We start from the raw sequence: 23,996 nt of genomic DNA, 5'->3' as shown, positions 1-23,996 counted from the left end.
AACTCGAGGATGTTCCGAGTGCGACCTTGCGTCAAAAATACGCACCACAAGTAAAACATCTGCGTCATTTATTTTAAAATTGCGTAAAATACGCATGACGCAGGGCAAAATGAATCACTGCTGCCTGATTATTTTTAATGAGGTGTAAAAATGAAAATCCAAGACTGTTTTCAGATGAGCAAGTCACAGTATACAAATGAATGTTATTGCTGTTTCATCCTTAGCTGTGTGAAGATGTGAAAACGGAGACTAAAGATGGAGGGACGGAGGTCTGTGTGAAGAAAGAAGAGACGCTAGACCTGAACATCTGCAACCATGAAGACAACTGCAAAAACAGACCTGAAGTCATGGCCATTAAAGAGGAAGAAACTGATAATGAAGACTACCTCTGTAAGATATCAGGCCTCTGGAGCTCAGTAACACTTTCACTGATTATTCTGCCCAACATACTATCTAGTGCACTAAATGCCGATTAGGGAGACATTTGGGATGTAACCTCTGTGAATTGTGTTTAAAAGCTTAAAGATCAGTTTTTATGCTGTAGTGTTGCTCAGATCTATAAATCAGTGAGCTGATCAACAGTAAATACCTTTCAGTAGAATTATAGACATGTGCAGCTAGCATGGATTGGACTGCAGACCTGACATCCTCATTTTGTAAAACAATTATAAAATAAAGTAATGAGTCAGGACAGGGCATTCATTACAGTGGATTTGATCATAGGTCCTTAGGCACAGCACGAAGTGGGGTAAAACTCGCTTACCCATGATAACATTTTTATTATGTATACTCTCAAGTGGATAATTATTTTATAAAATGGCCACAAACACAATGTGATAAAGGTCAGGTCTAAGAAATAATATATTATTAGTAGTATTGTTTGCTGTAAGCAACTAATTCACCAAGCAATATTTCTATTATCCCTTAACATTCCTGAAAAATCTGGAATATGTGGGGGGAAACCGTCATTTGACATGTATGATTACTTTTAAAAGTTATATTGTATTTGCTGTAGTTCTTCCCGTTATGTTTTCTCTCTTTCCAGACTGTGAAGTTTGCAAATCTTACTTCTTCAACAAGTGTGAGCTTCACGGTCCTCCATATTTCATCACTGATACCCCTGTTCCCATGGGGGTTACAGACCGAGCCAAACAAACTCTTCCTCCTGGACTAGAGATTCGGAAGTCCAGTATTCCTGATGCAGTCCTGGGAGTGTTTAATAGGGGGGAGACTATTCCAGTTGGTGCACACTTTGGACCCTACCAAGGAGAGCTCGTAGACAGAGAGGAGGTTATGAACAGTGGATACTCTTGGGTGGTGAGTTATTATATATTTATTGTAAATATTTAAAGGTTAGTTGTTTGGGTAGAGTGTGGTACATTACTGAAAATGTTCTGGGCAGTTTTGCTACTTTTACTGAGTGCATAATGTGTCATGCTCACCTTTTTTAGAATTTAGTGGTATAATTCGTTACAGTGGTGCTACAAAATGCATTTTTTTTCAGCAGCAGATTGCCATCACTAGATAAACATAATTCCAATTGGTAATTTCTTTGTGCCAGTGATGTATGGAGGCACGCACAAACACTTTAAGCTGCTTCAGAATGCTTATAATATACTGGCACTCAAACAAGTATTCACTCTAAACTCAATCCAGCAGAAGGAGCTAATAACATTGATCTAGACTAGGCTTGTGTAATATACCAATTTAATTGTCTTTATATGATCTTACAATGCTGCAATCTCTAGTGACGATTATATTTAAGCGGACATTGTTTAAGTGTTTTTTTTTCTTGTTTTTGAAATAAAATACAGTTTATGGAAGTGACAGAAGTTTACTTACTCTCATCATGTCTTGAATGTCACATGTAAGCTCTTTCAGACGGGCACTGGACACAGACACAGAAGGTAGCGGTTCCGTGCAAAGGAAAGTGGTCTTTTTATTATAAACTTTGGTGAAAGTGGGGGTATGAAGTGTTTAGCATGAAGATGAGGTGCTCTGGGGTTCATGATGCAGACCAGGTAGCTGGCTCTCGCTGGCTGGAGCACTTGGGAGGTATCTGGGCAAGGCAATGACCTCAGCATGCCTGGAGTCCTCATTGTGGCTGTCTGTTGGCACAAGAAAATGCCATTGATACAGGCTTCTTGACAACGAAGAGCTAAACTAACATTGTGCTGCAGCGGCATCTTTCCCTCAGTGCCTCATGGAGTATGAATGATCAGCGCAGTCTAGCTGTGTAGAGTCAGCAGGATCTGCTCTCTGGTCATGTACAACCCTAATTCCAAAAAAAAAAGTTGGGACACTGTCAATAAAAACAGAATGTGATAATTTGCAAATCATGGAAACCCTATATTTCATTGAAAATAGGATAAAGACAACATATCAAATGTTAAAACTGAGACTTTTTTTATTTTTTATTTTTTTTTTTTAAAGGCATGCTCATTTTCAGGGAATAATTTGTTTGGAAAAAAATGAATAGCAGTAATTGCTATACAAGATGGAAATTGAGTAGCAGTTGGTGAAGATTATATAGCACTGGTGGCCGAAGGCCAATAGCCAAGGCCGTGAAGTGGCCGAGCAAATCAGCCGGGGTCCAGAGCTCACCTTGGGGTCCAGGGTCCAGAGCCCGCCTTAGGGCCCTGGAAGCCAAAGGCTAAAAGATCCCCTGAAATGCATTCTCCTGCATTTCCAGGGAGCTTGCAGGTGATTCCAGTGAGTCACTTTTCAGGCAAGACTATTCAAGGAAACATGCTAGTCTTGAGTCAGAAATGCAACTGCTAAGTCACTGTGCAAAATTTCAAAATTTATTTCCAAGTTGAACATGTAAAATTGTTGGAAAGCAAACAGCTCAAGGCAAAACAGTCCAGGAACTGGTTGAAGGATTGGGCCTCTTCCCATAGGGCTGCATGGTGAGTAGATTTGGAGCAGTATACCTCATCACATTAATTTATAGTACGTGTGATCATGAACACAGATCCAAAAATTATCTATTACAAGATTAATATAAACACACTAATATTTTATTATTAAAAATTTTTGAAAATGAAATTAAAAAGGAACACACTATTTTGCAATTTACAGTCATGATCAACTACAGTAGACTGTGATTCTGAAATACTATTTAGATCTAGATGTAATATTAATTAATTACACTATTTTTCATGTATGACTGGCTTGTACATCTGCTGAAATGGTGACAGGTACTGCCTAGGCCAAGCAGACTATGTTACAGCCAAGACTGAAACGTTCACAAGTCCAAATTAAACAATATGAAATAGGCCTACCTGCAGGTGCATGTCAGATTTTTGCATACTTTTGAAACTGATCCTTTTTTAGATTGTGTCCAGAGATCCTGTCAATGAATAACGTGTTAAAGTTTCTCAGAGCCCCAGGGCTCAACAATAACTTTTTAATCCACTTGTCTAGTCGGACAAGCAGCAAGATTTTTCACTTGTCCTGACCATGTATTGTCCTGACCATAACCTTTTTTTATTACTATGTATTTACTAGTTCAATGAAAGGAAAGTGGTTATCACACCCATGCACACTGGTGCGCACAACGGACTTTCACTCACGCACAACGGACTTTCACTCACGCGCACTCTGAGCAGCGCACGCCTCTAACGACAAGCACCTGCCCTGGATTAAGCGCAATCAGTGCGTGCATAAAAGGATGCTGCACACACCTACATGGTGCGAAATATTGCGTTGTTTATCACCATTACTGAGCCGTTGTTATTGCATTGTCTTCCTGGTTATTGGCTGTCGTTTCTGTATTTTGGTTTCCAATCTTGTCCTGCCCAGTTTAGTCTGTTTGTGCCTCGCTTGACCCTTTTACCTGTTTATCGTTATTGATTCAGCCTGCCATTTTGGACTATATGCCTGTTTGTTTCTTTTATAATAAAGGTGCTCTTCCTGCACATGCATCTGTCTCCTCTCCAATCAACCTGTGCTTACTGACAGTGGTTAACAAAGTTTATCAAAAAACAGGTATAATTATATTATGCTTTAATGATTTATCATTTTTCAATAAAACTCAAACTGTAACAATAAGCAGAAACTATCCAATGCCCCATTATGGTGTGTGTGTTGTTATAACCCCATTACCTGATCTGCAGTTTTAAGGGTTAGACTCACTCAAATTCAAAGCTTCCAGAGGAAATAAAGTTAAATCTTGATTAATCCAGTAAAACGTGAAGTATAAATTAATTTAAAGAAATGAAACCGAAAGAAAACAAGTTGGACTTGATAAGGGTGACAGTCACTTTGTGAATGAAAACAAACCGTGAGTTTGGCACTGTTGTAAAATTCCCCTGAAGTATTTTACGATAATATGTTAATGTGAACCATACAAAAGAAAAATACAATAAGAAGTCCAAATGAAATGAAGATTCACCACAGATATTTATTTTATTGAGTTATTTGATCACCATTTCTTTGATTTCGATGAATTCAGAGTCTAATAATCTATAATTAGATATTACGATATGGTTGTTTTTACACATGCACCTGCTGTACTCGGCTTCACTGGAATTTTGTAAACTCTAACACAGCCGGATCACTGAGGGGCTTGAACTGGTTTTGCTGGAACTTTATTGATGTAACTCTGGAATAATTACTATAAAAATGATGATTTTCAACAATCCCCAAAAGATATAAAAGCATATGGTATTGTTACTATATTGTCTGGGGTAGTTCTACGTAACTGTATCACAGGGGGGGCACGGTGGTGTAGTGGTTAACGCTGTCACCTCACAGCAAGAAGGTCCGGGTTCGAGTCCTGTGGCCGGTGAGGGCCTTTCTGTGTGGAGTTTGCATGTTCTCCCTGTGTCCGCGTGGGTTTCCTCCGGGTGCTCCGGTTTCCCCCACAGTCCAAAGACACGCAGGTTAGGTTAACTGGTGACTCTAAATTGACCGTAGGTGTGAATGTGAGTGTGAATGGTTGTCTGTGTGTCAGCCCTGTGATGACCTGGCGACTTGTCCAGGGTGTACCCTGCCTTTCGCCCATAGTGAGCTGGGATAGGCTCCAGCTTGCCTGCGACCCTGTAGAACAGGATAAAGCGGCTAGAGATGATGATATGAGATATTCGATTGCTACTTTAAGCAAGTCTTCAAGGAGTTTGGCCTTATGTAGCCTTAGCAGCGAGCCAATGAGTGTAAATAATATGCATATAAACAAATGACATTGTTAAACTCACCTCAACATGTCTTTTACAATCGTTTACCCCACCATGGGCAATCCTGAAGTCACTATTACAAACAGCACGTAACACTGTCATTATTTTATATTGCCTATTAGGCAATGGTACACTTTTTCGTGCAGTCTGAGGTGAATTGCGTAAAATTTGTATTTTTTTTTTTTTTTTGGGGGGGGCACTCTGCCATGACGTTCTTGGATACACTGACCTGATGGACTCTCGGCCCAGGATAAAGGATGTAAAGCCCGCCCACACAGAACGCTGATTACTCTGTCTTGTTAAGTAGACCAATCAGGATTCATGGTCGCTCCCTTTCTTTCTTTCTTTCTTTCTTTCTTTCTTTCTTTCTTTCTTTCTTTCTTTCTTTCTTTCTTTCTGTCTGAGAAGCCATAAAGCCCGCCCACACAGAAAACTGATTGCTCTGTCTTGCTAAGTAGACCAATCAGCATGTGCTCACGCTCTCTCTGAGGGAGCCGCTATCAATATACGGGAGACTCCTGGAACTTCCGCGAGAGTTGGGAATAATTCAACTTGTCCCGTCAGACAGGCAGATACGGATTTGACTTGTCCGGATCAAACATTTAGTTGTCCCATCCGGTCAGACAAGCATTAATGTCGAGCCCCGAGCCCGCAAGCAAGATTTGTGAGTCTGACAGTCTGCACAATGTGCACTTTGCACATGTGCACCTTCTAAGTTGTACACAATCCAGACAGTCACACTTCCCTCTTTCATCTTGCAACTGTACTTAGCTGGGGGCTATGTACAGTGTTATTATTGTTGTTGTTATCGGAAACACATGGGGCTTCTGTCATTTTGTCATATGTCACTGACCAGAACCGAGCACACATGAACACAAACCTTCTCAACATTCATCACTTTTGTGTGACGAATGTTGAGAAGGACTTTCGTGTTACTCACCAAAACACAGAAGATCTAGGATCCACCAATAAGGTTTTACTAAAGACTTGGGCATCATCAAAATTAATTTACAGTGGCAATCCATCAAGAAAAGCAGACATAAATATGAATGGCGCCTGGCTTGGTCACAAGGAGCTCAGTAAAACAGCCCTCAACATTAACTTTTGACACGGTCTCAAAAAAATCCCTCCCCCGAATTTCCTTTTGCCCTAAAATTTTGCAGTATTTCCGCAAGTTTTCAAGTACACAGTTCAAGGCAACACTATGTTTTCTAGGGGCTTCTGGCACATTGGGTTAATTAGACAAAAGTACATGTTTAAAAAAATATTTTTAAAAACATTTTTTTCTGCAACAGAAGAACAAGACAAGCCCTGAAAACATGAAACATAAATCAATATCATATATTGAAGACTTGTGTACAGTACTAGTATGTAATACGTCTTTTTATATAGAGTTTAGGACACAACACAAAAGTGTTTTGCCTTGAACAATGCTGAGCAATATTGCAAAGATGAATTATAAAACTGCAACATCACTCCCTGTTACAGATGGGAATTTAAATAAATGCAATAAAACACATTTTTAGATTGTAGGTATTGTATTTAAAACTGTATAGATGTGCCAGAAGCCAAACCATGCATGCAAGACATTCTCAGTCAAAAGGGATTAATGATCCAAAAATGGAGTCTGATCCATTATCACAAGAACTTATTGCGATGTTTGTGTACAGCAAACAAGCAAGTTATTAAAACCAAGAAGTACACTCAAAAGAAGTGGATATAGAAACCACTCAATTGGATAGATCCCTACACACACATTAGGATTCTTCCTATGAAAGAAAAATTTCATCTCATCTCATTATCTCTAGCTGCTTTATCCTGTTCTACAAGGTCGCAAGCAAGCTGGAGCCTATCCCAGCTGACTACGAGCGAAAGGCGGGGTATACCCTGGACAAGTCGCCAGGTCATCACAGGGCTGACACATAGACACAGACAACCATTCACACTCACATTCACACCTACGGTCAATTTAGAGTCACCAGTTAACCTAACCTGCATGTCTTTGGACTGTGGGGAAAACCGGAGCACCCGGAGGAAACCCACGCGGACACGGGGAGAACGTGCAAACTCTGCACAGAAAGGCCCTCACCAGCCACGGGGCTCGAACCCGGGACCTTCTTGCTGTGAGGCAACAGCGCTAACCACTACACCACCGTGCCGCCCCAAAATAAAAATTTATCAGCTAAATTTGACATTAGGGGAACAAAATTTGATCATATTGTAGCCTTAAATAAATACAAAGATGATAGTGATGCATACTATTAATTAACTTAATATGAAGATAATTAACAGATAATCAACAGATTTTAAACTTTTTCTCAAAAGATTGTGTATATTTTTAGTCTTTTGTATTTGTACTTATTTGTATCTGTACATGTATGACCCCAGCAGCTCTGCTGATCAACTTATTGTGTTTCAATAAAGTTATTCATTCATTATGAGTTCGAAAATTATCCATCCGTTGAGTTCCCCGACATCTCAGACTACTTGGTGCTGCAGACATCATTCTACACGGACAAACAGATGAAAATCCGGAACAGCATGGAGGAGTACAACTTTTTATATGTGACTGGGTTAAAGATCTGGGGATCAGGACACTACAAGATACAGTGCCTTGAAAAAGTATTCATACCCCTTAAACTTTTTCACATTTTTCCACCTTACAATCATGAACATAAAAGTTTTTTTATTGAGATTTTATGTGATAGACCAACACAGAGTAGCACATAATTGTGAAGTGAAACGAAAATGATAAATGGTCTTCAAAATTTTAAACAAATAAAAATCTGAAAAATGTGGTGTGCATTAGTATTCAGCCCGCCTGTGTCAATACTTTGTAGAGCCACTTTTTGCTGCAGTTACAGCTGCAAGTCTTTTGTGGTATGTCTCTACCAGCTTTGCACATCTAGACAGAAATTTTTGCCCATTCTTCTTTGCAAAATAGCTCAAGCTCAGCCAGATTGGATGGAGAGCATCTGTGAACAGCAATTTTCAAGTCTTGCCACAGATGCTCAATGGGATTTAGGTCTGGACTTTGACTGGGCCATTCTAACACATGAATATTCTTTGATCTGAACCATTCCATTGTAGCTCTGGCTGTATGTTTAGGGTCATTGTCTTGCTGGAACGTGAATCTCCTTCCTAGTCTCAAGTCTTTTTGCAGCCTCCAACAGGTTTTCTTCCAGGATTGCCCTGTATTTAGCTCCATCCATCTTCCCATCAACTCTGACCAGCTTCCCTGTCCCTGCTGAAGAAAAGCATCCCCATAGCATGATGCTGCCACCACCATGTTTCACAGTGAGGATGGTGTGTGCAGGGTGATGAGCAGTGTTACTTTTCCGCCACACATAGCGCTTTGCATTTAGGCCAAAATGTTCAACTTTGGTCTCATCTGACCAAAGCACCTTCTTCCACATGTTTGCTGTGTTCCCTACATGGCTTCTGGCAAACTGCAAACGGCACTTCTTATGCCTGTCTTTCAACAATGGCTTTCTTCTTGCCACTCTTCCAAAAAGGCCAGATTTGTGGAGTGTACGACTTATAGTTGTCCTGTGCACAGATTCTCCCACCTGAGCTGTGGATTTCTGCAGCTCCTCCAGAGTGATCATGGGCCTCTTGGCTTCTTCTCTGACCAGTGCTGTCCTTGCTTGCTCTCTCAGTTTAGGTGGACGGACATGTCTTGGTAGGTTTGCAGTTGTGCCATACTTTTTCCATTTTTGAATGATGGATTGAACAGTGCTTCTTGAGATGTTCAGAGCTTGGGATATTTTTTATAACCTAACCCTGCTTTAAACTTCTCCAGAACTTTATCCTTGACCTGTCTGGTGAGTTCTTTGGTCTTCATAATGCTGTTTGTTCTTCAGTGTTCTCTACCAAACCACTGAGGCCTTCACAGAACAAGTGTATTTATGCTGAGAGTAAATTACACACAGTAGGACTCTATTAACTAATTAGATGACTTGTGAAGGCAATTGATTGCACTGGATTGTATTTAGAGGTATCAGAGTACAGGGGGCTGAGTACTAACGCACACCACATTTTTCAGATTTTTATTTGTTTAAAATTTTGAAGACCATTTATCATTTTCGTTTCACTTCACAATTATGTGCTACTCTGTGTTGATCTATCACATAAAATCTCAATAAAAAACTTTTAAGTTCGTGGTTGTAAGGTGGAAAAATGTGAAAAAGTTCAAGGGGTATGAATACTTTTTCAAGGCACTGTAAATCCTGTATCATTTTTGCTTGGGTAAATAGGAATTTCTGGGTTTTTTGTCTGTGTCTTTGCGATGGTTGCTAGGATGCTACAATTTATCAGGTGTAAACAAACGACTGCCACTTGATTCCCAATCCTCCCTGCTCTTCTCTTCCAGCAGGCATCACAGATCCATAGAATTACCCACAAATGTGTATCTCTATCTCTCTCTCTCTGTGTACATGCGTGCGCTCTGTATGTGCGCGTTTGTGATCTCCAGTCACTTTTGATTCTTTTGACTGCTGAGAATCCCTGGTCACAGATGCTACTTGATAGGGGGGATGGTAAACACTATATGCACCACTTTAAGAACACACTCACAAATGCACACGTGCACCTGAAGCGAGCCAATCAGAATCGCCATTACAAATCGTGAAGAAAAAAACCAAAACGACGATCACAGGGGATGCTGGTTAATATGTCTTGGTTTTTTTTTGTTTGTTTGTTTTTTTGTAATGTACTCGCTCGAAAATCATTTTTGTGTTGAAAGAAGCTGACCATAGGTGTGCCCGAACGGGCCTAACTCGCTAAAATATTTCTGCCTGAATGTCTTCGTCGGGCAGATTGGGAATTTGGGCAATGCTTGGTGTTGAGGCTAGTAAAAGCCTATCTATTATGCCCATGGTCATATGGTACTGTGCATGCTTCTCAGATTTATAGGCAGTCAGAATTCAAGAATCGTTACAGCCCACCACACAAGTCATGAGCTCTCGCACACGAGTGCTCATGTGTTGACCGTTCATCTGACCGCAGTCAATATGATATCTTGTCCAAATTGCAGTTTACAAGGGACAAAGGTGCCATAAATTTGCATTGCAGTTTTGTGCTATGCATTGTTTGCTTTGTATCGCAGTTGGGGGAATTTCAGTAGCAAATTGTGATGCGATACTGAACAAATTATTCCCTGATTTTGAATTTGGTGTCAGCAACACGTTAAAAAAAAGGTTGGGACAGGGGCATGTTTACCACTGTGTTGCATCACCACTACTTTTAACAACACTCTGTAAACATTTGAAAACTGAGGAGACCAATTGTAGTTTTGAAAGAGAAATGTTGCCCCATTCTTGCCCGATATACAATTTTAGTTGCTCAACAGTTCAGGGTCTCCTTTGTTGTATTTTGTGCTTGATAATGTGCCAAATATTTTAAATGGGAGACAGGTCTGGACTGCAGGCAAGCCAGTTTAGCATCTGGACTCTTTTACTACAGAGCCATGCAGTTTTAATATGTGCAGAAAGTGGTTTGGCATTGTCTTGCTGAAAGAAGGAAGGCCTTCTCTGAAAAATATTTTGTCTGGATGGCAGCATATTGCTCTAAAACGTGTGTGTATATATCATTAAGCATTAATGATGTCTTCCCAGATGTACAAGCTACCCATATCATGCACCCTTAGACCATTACAGATGCTTGCTTTTGAACTGTGCACTGATAACAAGCTGGATGGTCCCTCTCCTCTTCAGCCTGGAGGATGTGGTGTCCATGATTTCTAAAAAGAATTTCTACTTTTGACTCGTCAGACCTCGGGACAATTTTCCATTTCACCTCAGTCCATTATAAAATAGCTCAGGCCCAGAGAGTGTTTCTGGATATTGTTTATATATGGTTTTAACTTGCATTTGCGGATGCAGTAATGAATGGTTTTCACAGACGATGGCTTTGTGAAGTGTTCCTGAGCCCATACAATAATTTCCACTACAAACATGTTTGCTTTAATGCAGTGTCGCCTGAGGGCCTGAAGATCACAGGCATCTAGTGTCAGTTTTCAGCCTTGTCTCTTGCATACAGAGATTTCTCCAGATTCTCTTAATTTTTTAATTATATTATTTACCATAGATGATGTGATCCCCAAATTCTTTGCAGTTTTACAACCCCGATTCCAAAAAAGTTGGGACAAAGTACAAATTGTAAATAAAAATGGAATGCAATAATTTACAAATCTCAAAAACTGATATTGCATTCACAATAGAACATAGACAACATATCAAATGTCGAAAGTGAGACATTTTGAAATTTCATGCCAAATATTGGCTCATTTGAAATTTCATGACAGCAACACATCTCAAAGTTGGGACAGGGGCAATAAGAGGCTGGAAAAGTTAAAGGTACAAAAAAGGAACAGCTGGAGGACCAAATTGCAACTCATTAGGTCAATTGGCAATAGGTCATTAACATGACTGGGTATAAAAAGAGCATCCTGGAGTGGCAGCGGCTCTCAGAAGTAAAGATGGGAAGAGGATCACCAATCCCCCTAATTCTGCGCCGACAAATAGTGGAGCAATATCAGAAAGGAGTTTGACAGCGTAAAATTGCAAAGAGTTTGAACATATCACCTACAGTATATAATATCATCAAACGATTCAGAGAATCTGGAAGAATCTCTGTGCGTAAGGGTCAAGGCCGGAAAACCATACTGGGTGCCCGTGATCTTTGGGCCCTTAGACGGCACTGCATCACATACAGGCATGCTTCTGTATTGGAAATCACAAAATGGGCTCAGGAATATTTCCAGAAAACATTATCTGTGAACACAATTCACCATGCCATCCGTCGCTGCCAGCTAAAACTCTATAGTTCAAAGAAGAAGCCGTATGTAAACATGATCCAGAAGCGCAGACGTCTTCTCTGAGCCAAGGCTCATTTAAAATGGACTGTGGCAAAGTGGAAAACTGTTCTGTGGTCAGACGAATCAAAATTTGAAGTTCTTTATGGAAATCAGGGACGCCGTGTCATTCAGACTAAAGAGGAGAAGGATGACCCAAGTTATCATCAGTGCTCAGTTCAGAAGCCTGCATCTCTGATGGTATGGGGTTGCATTAGTGTGTGTGGCATGGGCAGCTTACACATCTGGAAAGACACCATCAATGCTGAAAGGTATATCCAGGTTCTAGAGCAACATATGCTCCCATCCAGACGACGTCTCTTTCAGGGAAGACCTTGCATTTTCCAACATGACAATGCCAAACCACATACTGCATCAATTACAGCATCAGGGCTGCATAGAAGAAGGGTCCGGGTACTGAACTGGCCAGCCTGCAGTCCAGATCTTTCACCCATAGAAAACATTTGGCTCATCATAAAACGGAAGATATGACAAAAAAGACCTAAGACAGTTGAGCAACTAGAATCCTACATTAGACAAGAATGGGTTAACATTCCTATCCCTTAACTTGAGCAACTTGTCTCCTCAGTCCCCAGACATTTACAGTCTGTTGTAAAGAGAAAAGGGGATGTCTCACAGTGGTAAACATGGCCTTGTCCCAACTTTTTTGAGATGTGTTGTTGTCATGAAATTTAAAATCACCTAATTTTTCTCTTTAAATGATACATTTTCTCAGTTTAAACATTTGATATGTCATCTATGTTCTATTCTGAATAAAATATGGAATTTTGAAACTTCCACATCATTGCATTCCGTTTTTATTTACAATTTGTACTTTGTCCCAACTTTTTTGGAATCGGGGTTGTATATTGAGGAATCTTATCTCATTATCTGTAGCCGCTTTATCCTGTTCTACAGGGTCGCAGGCAAGCTGGAGCCTATCCCAGCTGACTACGGGCGAAAGGTGGGGTACACCCTGGACAAGTCGCCAGGTCATCACAGGGCTGACACATAGACACAGACAACCATTCACACTCACATTCACACTTACGGTCAATTTAGAGTCACCAGTTAACCTAATCTGCATGTCTTTGGACTGTGGGGGAAACCGGAGCACCCGGAGGAAACCCACGCGGACACGGGGAGAACATGCAAACTCCGCACAGAAAGGCCCTCACCGGCCACGGGGCTCGAACCCGGACCTTCTTACTGTGAGGCAACAGCGCTAACCACTACACCACCGTGCCGCCCTGTCCCATCCCAACTTTTCTGAAATGTGTTGCTGACATCAAATTCAAAATGAGCATATATGGGGGCGTCGTGGCTCGGGTGGATGAGGCGCCATGCCATGGATCCGGGGACCCGGGTTCGATCCCGGCCCAGGGTCATTTCCCGATCCCTCCCCGTCTCTCTCTCCCGCTCATTTCCTGTCTCTACACTGTCCTATCCAATAATAGAGGTGAAAAACAGCCCCAAAAAAATCTTTAAAAAAAAAAGAGCATATATTTTTCAAAAAACAATAACATTTTTCAATTTCAGCGTTTGATATGTTGTTTTTGTACTATTTTCAATGAAATATAGGGTTTCCATGATTTGCAGATCTTTACGTTCTGTTTTTGTTTGTTTTACGTAGTGTCCCAGCTTTTTTGGAATTGGGGTTGTATGTGCAGTTGGTCTACAGCATTGATAGTGCAGAACTGCTGCAACAGAGCATGGTCGAGTGGGTGGGCTGTTCCTTCAGCACCACCTGAGCAGAATAATGAGGTGTGCTTTCCCTATTTGGAGGCACATGCTTCTGGTATGTCGCCACACATGCCAGTTAAAATTAGATAATACTGACTGTACAGCCGCTGCCAGTACCTTTGATCTACAGGTAGGGCTATTAAATATTAGATCTCTTACATCTAAAGGGCTATTTGTTAATGAACTTATTACTGACCAGGAGTTTAACATAATTGGAGAATAAAATTTATCTAAAATTATCTAGATTTAAAAAAAATCTAATGCTAATATTTGGGTTAAATATAGAAAATACAGCCACACTTCCACAGTTTGAAGTCATCTCAGATCATTATCTCATCTTATTCAAAAGATGTATGAGCAATAATATATGCACCTCACTATGCTACTATATTGAATGTATATTCACATCAACTACTGCACAAAGTTTTATAAATGATCTCCCAGAGTTATCAGCTTTGATTGGATCACTTGGACCACCCCCGCAGAACTTGATCAGGCAAATGAATGCTTAGAGTCAATGTTCCACTATACTTTAGATAATGTAGCTCCACTTCAAAGGAAAATGATTAGAGAGCTAAAATTAGCACCCTGGTATAATGATGACACTTGCGCTTTAGAACAGACCACTCAAAAATTGGAACATAAATGGCATCAAACAAAATTGGTAGTGTTCAAATTAGCTTGGAAGGAGAGCTTCCTGAAGTATAGAAAAGCTCTTGGTGCTGATTGAGCAACAAATCTCTCCACCCTAATGGAAGATATGAAAAATAATCCTAGATTCCTCTTTAATACTGGAGCAAAGTTAACTAGGAAAAAGACCACTATAGACACAGGCACACCTGCAGTATGTAGTATGTGACATCCCGAGAAGCTGCGTCTTGGAGTGGCGCTATATTCCACATAGATGGCTCCAACAACAAGCAGCTATAACTCCATCTGGTGGTGGAGTTGGGAACATCACCCCTCAGCACCAGTCTAATGTCAATCCTGAGATGAGATGTTGACCTCTTCTGCTCCTTGGACCTGCCTGATCCATCCTGTTGCCCTATGTCTGGTTGGAGTCTCATCACATCGCTCCTGTGGAGGATGGCCCCATATGGACAGTTGAAAGTCACACTTGGAAGATGGCGCTGGACACTTACAATAATGCTTTTATGTCTGAGGACTACAGTTGACTTGCTAACTTCAGGACTGCAGTTGTCATGAACAGTTTTGCACTTGAGTTTCCATCAGTGAAGAGTTATAACATCAACGAAACAGACTTCATGTTAAAACTGCTAATGTTCTCACACTATCATCACCCAAATGAGGATGGGTCCTGTCGAGGGTTCTTCCTCATATCATCTGAAGGAGTTTTTCTTTGCCACTCTTGCCACAGGCTTGCTCATTGAGGATAGATTAGGGATAAAATTAGCTCATGTTTAAAGTCATTAAAATTCTGTAATTGCTTTGCGACAATGTCTATTGTTAAAAGTGCTATAAAAATAAACTTGACAGTATTGGTCTATCAGTGGTTCCTTTTCCTGTGGCAGAATGATTGTATGTACAACATCCCCTTTCAATAAAAAAAAAAAGAACTTGGTGCACAAGTTTTAATTTATTTGGGTTTTCTGAAAACAACACATGGTCAAAATTATAAATATGGGATCAAAAATATACAACCCAGACTACATAAATGTTGGGATGCTGTGTAAAACATGAATTAAAAAAACAATGCAGTGATTTGCAAATACTTTTTGAACTATATTCAATTGAATACAAAGGCAAGATACTTCATGTTCAAACTGATAAACTTTTTCAGTGGCAGACAGGCAGGCCGGTTTAGCACTGACACTCTTTTACTAAGAAGCCATACTGTTCTAACACATGCAGAATGTGGCTTGGTGTTGTCTTGCTGGAATAAGCAGGGACATCCCTGACAAAGATCTTGTCTGGATGGCAGCATATGTTGCTCTAAAACCTGTATGTACCTTTCAACATTGATGGAGATGTCACAGATGTGAAAAAGTTACCCCTGCCATGGGTAATAACACCCTCTCATACCATCACAGATGCTGGCTTTTGAACTTTGTGCTTGTAACAATCTGAATGGTCCTTGTTGTCCACAATTTCCAGAAATAATTCAAAATGTGGAATTATCAGATCACAGCACACTTTTCCACTTTGCGTCAATCGATCTCAGATGAGCTTGGGTCCAAAGAATTCAATTGCGTTTCTGAATGTTGTTGAGCTATGGCTTTGCATTTGTAGACGGAACAGTGAACTGTGTTTACCGACAACAGTTTGATGAAGCGTTTCTGAGCCCATGTACAGTGTCTTGCAAAAGTATTCAGCCCCCTTGGTGTTTGTCACATTACAAGCTGGAATTAAAATGAGATTTTTGGGGGTTAGCACCATTTGATTTACACAACATGCCTACCACTTTAAAAGGTGCACAACATTTTTTATTGTGACACAATGAAGATGAAAAAACAGAAATCTGGAGTGTGCATTGGCCTTCACCCCCTCTCGTATGAAACCCCAAAATAAGAGCTGGTACAACCAATTAACTTCATAAGTCACATAATTGAATTAAGATCCATCTGTGTGCAAAGTGTCATATGATCTGTCACATGATGTCTGTATAAATCAGCCTGTTCTGGAAGGACCATGACTCTTCAACACTACTATGCAACCAACATGAAAATCAAGGAACAATCCAGACAGTTCATCGACAAAGTTGTGGAGAAGTATAGATCAGGGTTGGGTCATATTAAAAAAAAAAAATCCCAAACTTTGAATATCTCATGGAGCACCATTAAATCCATTATAGCAAAATGGAAAGAATATGGCATCACTATAAACCTGACAAGAGAAGGCTGCCCACCAAAACTCACAGACCGGGCAAGGAGGGCATTAATCAGAGATGCATCAAAGATAATGCTGAAGGGGCTGCAAAGATCCACAGCGGAGATGGGATTATCTGTCCATAGGACCACTTTAAGCCGTACATTCCACAGAGTGGGGCTTTATGAAAGAGTGGGTAGAAAAAAAGACATTGCTTAAAGAAAGAAAAAAAATAAAACATGTTTGAAGTTTGCCCAACAGCATATGGCAGACTCTCCAAACACATGGAAAAAGATTCTCTGGTCAGATGAGACTAAAATTGAACTTTTTGGCCATTATGGAAAATGCCATGTGTGGTGCAAACCCAACACTTCCCATCTCCCTGAGAACACCATTCCTACAGTGAAGCATTGTGGTGGCAGCATCATGCTTTGAGGATGTTTTTTTCATCAGTAGGGACAGGAAAGCTGGTCAGGACTGAAGGAAAGATGGATGGCACTAAATACAGGGCAGTTCTGGAGCAAAACCTGTTTGAGTCAGCCAGAGGTTTGAGACTGGGACAAAGATTCACATTCCAGGAGAGCAATGACCCTAAACATACTGCTAAAGCTACACTGGGGTGGTTTAAAGGGAAACATTTAAATGCCTTGGAATGGCCTAGTCAAAGCCCAGACCTCAATCCAATTGAGAATCTGTGGCATAACTTGAAGATTGCTGTACACCAATGCAACCCATCTAACTTGAAGGAGTTGGAGTAGTTTTGCCTTGAGGAATGGACAAAAATCCCAGTGACTAGATGTGCTAATAGAGACATTCCCCAAGAGAATTGTAGCTGTAATTGCAGCGGGGGGCTCTCCGAAGTATTGACTTGGGGGGGGATACCTATGCACACTGCAGATTTCTGTTTCTTTTTTTTTTTCATCTTAATTACCAGCACCAGCTGTAGGTCATGTAAAAAAAGATTTTGCACTGTGAAGGCTCAACTTGCAGTGCAACATGACACTTTTTAAACCAAGATTCATGCACCCACACATTATACAAACTTTGCCACACACATTTTCTGTAGCTCATGTGGAAAAATTTTTTTGCAGCTTGAGGTCTCGTGTCTGATCCAGTTTCTGTTGGTGACCATCTGCTACAGCTGAGCAAGCGCACTTTGTATTTTCTCTGTGGAAATACAGTCTAGTTCCAGCTTGTGCTTTCTTTTTAGCATCACTGTGGCATTTATATGCTCCACATCTAGGCATACTTATTTAAAAACTGATAAATTCATTTAAAATATTTGTAAAACTAGCAAAACTACAATGTAAATAGAGAATATAAACAGCTGAGTGGCTCCAAGCAACCACTAACTGATGTCATTGCATACATCACTACCACATGAAGCCCATCCATTATTCTAAAAAAATGCATTTTTTTTCGACAGCTATTTGGTCTCTAAAAATGAAAGTTTATTTTAGGTAAAAGTTTGAAAATCACTCCGCTGGAGGAGCCCTTTAAGCACAGGCCACATATTTTTAATAGAATTGAGGGCAGTTAATTCGGAAGGCCATTCCAAAAGTTTAATTTTATTCTGCATTATCCATTCCATAACCATTTTTGCTGTGTGTTTGGAGTCATTGTTCTGTTGCAACATACAATTCTTTCCAAGTTTCAACAATCCAGTTGATGGTTTGAGGTTATGCTGAGGAATTTCGAGGTAGTCCTCCTTCATTGTTCCATCCACTTTGTTTAACCATGTTTGTTTGTACGATGTTGGTGTTTACTTCTCCCAACATACCTCTGGTCATTGTGGCCAAACAACTAAATCTTTGTCTTGTCCGACCATAGACCTTTCCTCCAGAAGGTTTTTTCCTTGTCTGTGTGGTCAGCTGCAAATTTCAGTCTGTCTTGAATGTGTTGATTTTGGAGTAGGGGTGACTTTCTTCGACAGCAGCCTCTTAGTCCATGGTGATGTAAAACTTGCTTGACTGTAGACAGTGTTCCAACAGCTTCCAGTTCATGGCAGGCCTTGGTGGTTCCTCGGTTGTTCCTGACCATCTGACCCAATTTCCTTTCAGCTCAGGGGCGCAGTTTGGGTTTTCTTCCAGCAAAATGGCTTGGCAAAGTGGTTACACCTCCCAATAACTTGTACTTTTCAACAAACCCTTTTAATGTTGTGCACAGAGAAGCTACCAGCTGAAGTCAGTCATGATCACTAACAGGAAGTTAAGAGGCCTTGGCAAGTTAAAAGGCATTCTGAATCTTTCAGCACCACTGAATTAATAATCTAAGTGGGTGTAAGTATATTTTTGCCTCTGTATGTATAATTTTCATCCTGTGTTGATTTCAGAAAATCTAAAATGAAGGTTTAGGAAAAGTCCGTTTCTGCCTCAATTCACTTCCTACATCTCTTCACTTTCTCCACCATATTTCTGATCACACAAACGTTGCTTGCACGAGTCTCTCAACTCCTCTCTTCCTCGTTACATTTCACTCTGATTCTCTCTCCCTCTCTCCACCTCTGTCCCTCCTTTGTCCGTTTGCGAGCGCAGTTTTCTGTGACAGACTTTTCCTGAAAAGCCAGCTCAGCTAAAGGACACAAACCATGTTATATATACACAATGGTGCTTGAAAGTTTGTGAACCCTTTAGAATTTTCTATAATTCTGTATAAATATAACCTAAAACATCATCAGATTTTTACACAAGCCCTAAAAGTAGATAAAGAGAACTCAGTTAAAACAAATGAGACAAAATATTATACTTGGTCATTTATTTATTGAGGAAAATGATCCAATATTACATATATCTGTGAGTGGGAAAAGTATGTGAACCTCTAGGATTAGCAGTTAATTTGAAGGTGAAATTAAAGTCAGGTGTTTTCAATCACTGGGATGACGATCAGGTGTGAGTGGGCACCCTGTTTTATTTAAAGAACAGGGATCTATCAAAGTCTGATCTTCACAACACATGTTTGTGGAAGTGTATCAGGGCATGAACAAAGGAGATTTCTGAGGACCTCAGAAAAAGCGTTGTTGATGCTCATCAGGCTGGAAAAGGTTACAAAACCATTTCTAAAGAGTTTGGACTCCACCAATCCACAGTCAGACAGATTGTGTACAAATGGAGGAAATTAAAGACCATTGTTACCCTCCCCAGGAGTGGTCGACCAACAAAGATCACTCCAAGAGCAAGGTGTGTAATAGTCAGCAAGGTCACAAAGGACCCCAGGGTAACTTCTAAGCAACTGAACTCTCTCACATTGGCTAATATTCATGAGTCCAGCATCAGGATAACACTGAACAACAATGGTGTGCAACTGGGCCTCTCTCACATTGGCTAATGTTCATGAGTCCAGCATCAGGATAACACTGAACAACAATGGTGTGCATGGCAGGGTTGCAAGGAGAAAGGCACTGCTCTCCAAAAGAACATTGCTGCTCATCTGCAGTTTGCTAAAGATCACGTGGACAAGCCAGAAGGCTATTGGAAAAATGTTTTGTGGGGAGGCATAAGACCAAAATAGAACTTTTTGGTTTAAATGAGAAGCGTTATGTTTGGAGACAGGAAAACACTGCATTCCAGCATAAGAACCTTATCCCATCTGTGAAACGTGGCAGTAGTATCATGGTTTGGGCCTGTTTTGCTGTGTCTGGGCTAGGACGGCTTGCCATCATTGATGGAACAATGAATTCTGAATTATACCAGTGAATTCTAAAGGAAAATGTCAGGGCATATCTCCATGAACTGAATCTCAAGAGAAGGTGGGTCATGCAGCAAAACAATGACCCTAAGCACACAAGTCATTCTATCAAAGAATGGTTAAAGAAGAATAAAGTTAATGTTTTGGAATGGCCAAGTCAAAGTCCTGACCTTATTCCAATTGAAATGTTGTGGAAGAACCTGAAGCAAGCAGTTCATGTGAGGAAACCCACCAACATCCCAGAGTTGAAGCTGTTCTATACGGAGGAATGGGCTAAAATTCCTCCAAGCCGGTGTACAGGACTGATCAACAGTTACCGGAAATGTTTAGTTGCAGTTATTGCTGCACAAGGGGATCACACCAGATACTGAAAGCAAAGGTTCACATACTTTTGCCACTCACAGATATGTAATATTGGATCATTTTCCTCAATAAATAAATTACCAAGTATAATATTTTTGTCTCATTTGTTTAACTGGGCTCTCTTTATCTACTTTTAGGACTTGTGTGAAAACCTGATGTTGTTTTAGGTCATACTTATGCAGAAATATAGAAAATTCTAAAGGGTTCACAAACTTTCAAGCACCACTGTATAGATAGATAGATAGATAGATAGATAGATAGATAGATAGATAGATAGATAGATAGATATTTTAATATGTCCATGATGTGGGTGGAGTACAGAAGCACGGCAGGCGAGAGATGACATTCACACACACTTAGGCCAAGTTTACATTAGACCGTATCTGTCTCGTTTTCTTCGGGGATGCACTGTCCGTTTACATTAAAACGCCTGGAAACGCCGGGAAACGGGAATCCGCCAGGGTCCACGTATTCAATCCAGATCGTGTCTGGTCCGGTGCTGTGTAAACATTGAGAATACGCGGATACGCTGTGCTGAGCTCTAGCTGGCGTCGTCATTGGACAACGTCACTGTGACATCCACCTTCCTGATTCGCTGGCGTTGGTCATGTGACGCGACTGCTGAAAAACGGCGCGGACTTCCGCCTTGTATCACCTTTCATTAAAGAGTATAAAAGTATGAAAATACTGCAAATACTGCCCATTGTGTAGTTATGATTGTCTTTAGGCTTGCCATCCTTCCACTTGCAAGTGGTAAGTGACGCGCATGCCCGATATGCACTAGGATCACACACACAGCAGCTCAGTCCCGAATCACTGCTCGTGCACTTCACTCGCGCGCTCTGTGAGCTGCGCAGGGCCGGAGTGCACACCCTCCAGAGGGCACTCGCTGTTCAGGGCGGAGTGATTTGGAGCGCAGGATGCCTGCGGAGCCGAGCGTATCCGTGTATTGGCGTTGCTGTGTGCACGCGAATCGTGTATTGGTGTTGCTGTGTGCACGCTAATCGTTTTAAAAACGTTAATCTGATGATCCGCTGATACGGTCTAATGTAAACCCCACCTTATTTCCTTCTTGCTTTTCAGCTTTAACATTTGTTTTAGTCTCTCACACACACACACACACACGCACACACACACACACACACACACACACACACACACACACACACACACACACAGTTGTGCTCTTTTCTGGGAGAGCTCTTCTTTCTGCTCTCTCCCTCCTTTTCTTCTATCCTCCACTGTCACTGCAACACACACACACAACATTAATTGACAACAGGTGCATTGACTTTGCCGCTCACCTTCCCTGGCCCTGCGCTCCACTGACAAACTGATGCTAGGCCACGCCCCTGCTGCCACATACCCCCACTGCCTGACTCAGGATAGGATGCCTGACTCAGGATAGTCCGCCACCACCATCTGTGCCCCCAGCCTGTGGACCACCTCAAATTTAAAACAGCTGGAGGGCGAGATACCAACCGGTGATCTGCGGGAAGTGTGCCAAGGACTGCATTGTAGGTGGCTGATAAATGGTGTCTTGTGGTCTAAGACACCATTTATCAGCCACCTACAATGCAGTCCTTGGCACACTTCCCAGACAACTGAATGCACACCAAAACCCAGATGTTTTCAGTGACTCACAGGAGGACAGAGAGAACCAACAAACCATTGATCAGCCCAACGACTCTCTAGGCCATTAATGCTCAGCCCCCACTGACCCACACCAGCAGGATGACTCAATGACACCTTAGGATTGCTTTTCATCCATGAGAGGATAAATACCTGATACTCCCTATTAGTCAGACAGAACTGAAGAAGCCTTTTGGATGAAAGGTGAAACATCTTCAAGAATCTTCAAGCAAGTCCAGTTGCTCTCTTTTACCACCCACAGTTTACTATGATCTGGATGACTGAGAATCTTCACAGACATGAATAATTAGGTATGAACCTGCAATAGTAGCTAGCCAGTCCCAGGAACTGTCTCACCCCCTTTTGGGTCTTGGGCCTTGGGAAGGCCGCAATCATTGCAGTCTTGTCAATTTGGGGACGCATCTGCCCGTAACCCAAGTGGAAACCCAGGTACCATACTTCCACCCACCCAATTGCACATTTTTTTGGGTTCGCTGTGAGACCCGCACACCTCAGCTACTCTAGGTTGGCCCTAAGGTGTTCAAGGTGCCACGGTCAATCATTGCTGTACACGATAATGTCATTGAGGTACATTGCCGCATAGGTGGCGAGGGGACGTAGGATCTTATCCATGAGCCGCTGGAACATAGCGGGAGCCCCAAATAACCCAAAAGGAAGCGTGACAAACTGGTGGAATCCAAACGGTATGGAAAAGGCTGTTTTCTTGCAGGATAGAGGAGTCAAGGGGATCTGCCAATATCTCTTCATTAAATCCAGTGTTGAATAAAAGCGAGCAGCACCTGACTGATCGAGCGAATCATCAGTGCGAGGCATTAGGTATGCGTCAAATTTAGACACCGCATTGACTTTTCTATAATCTACATAGAACCGGACCAACCCGTCAGTCTTGGGTACTAGAACCACCGGGCTGCTCCAGTCACTGTGTGACTCCTCGATTATGCCCATGTTGAGCATGGCCTTGAGTTCATCTTGAACCACCTTTTTTTGTGTTCAGGTAAGCAGTAAGGGCGGCTACGCACTACCACTCCTGGGGGCATTTCAATATGGTGTTCTATGAGGTGGGTGTGGCCGGAAAGGGGCGAGAACATGTTGGAAAATTCCTCTTGCGACTTGGCAACCTCTGAGTTGGGCCAGTGAGAGGTGGGCTCCACAATGGACCGGAGCAGTTTGGGTTGTTGTTTTTACCTCTGACCCCAGCTCCACCTTCTCCCGAACTACCGACGCCAATGCCACAGTGACCCCCTCGTTCCAACGTTTTAATAGGTTGAGGTGATATATTTGCAGGGCCCCACCCCATCCATTCGCCTTACCTCATAGTCAACGTCCTAGATTCTTCGTGTGACCTCAAAGGGCCCTTGTCACTTGGCGATTAATTTGAAGCTTGACATGGGCAATAGCACAAGTACTTTGTCTCTCAGAGTGAACTCCCAAAGGCTGTTGTACAGCCAGGCTTGACGTTCTTGTGCCTGCCATAAATTCTCCTGGGTTAAGTGCGTGAGGGTGTGGAACTTTGCATGCAGGTCGAGAACGTGCTGAATTTCGATCTTGCTAGTTGAAGGTTCCTCCTCCCAGTTTTCCCACAGCACGTCCAAAATGCTGCATGGCTTTCGCCCATATAATAATTCAAATGGTGAAAACGCTGTGGAGGCTTGGGGGACCTCTCGTGCTGCAAATAACAGGGGCTTGAGCCATTTATC

General features: G+C 41.6%; 1 protein-coding gene across 1 annotated transcript in view; it reads left to right on the top strand.

Annotated features, from left to right (window-relative positions):
• LOC132897226 (histone-lysine N-methyltransferase PRDM9-like) overlaps nucleotides 1-23,996 on the top strand; it is a 112,508-nt gene that overhangs the window by 1,748 nt on the left and 86,764 nt on the right. Inside the window, exons 3-4 of the mRNA XM_060938693.1 lie at nucleotides 225-390; nucleotides 1,046-1,317. Coding sequence (XP_060794676.1) covers nucleotides 225-390; nucleotides 1,046-1,317 — 438 coding nt within the window. The remainder of the gene's footprint in view (nucleotides 1-224; nucleotides 391-1,045; nucleotides 1,318-23,996) is intronic.

This window comes from Neoarius graeffei, chromosome 13 (genome assembly GCF_027579695.1).
Source record: "Neoarius graeffei isolate fNeoGra1 chromosome 13, fNeoGra1.pri, whole genome shotgun sequence".
NCBI lineage: Eukaryota > Metazoa > Chordata > Actinopteri > Siluriformes > Ariidae > Neoarius > Neoarius graeffei.
This window is presented reverse-complemented; position numbering and strand designations above follow the sequence as displayed.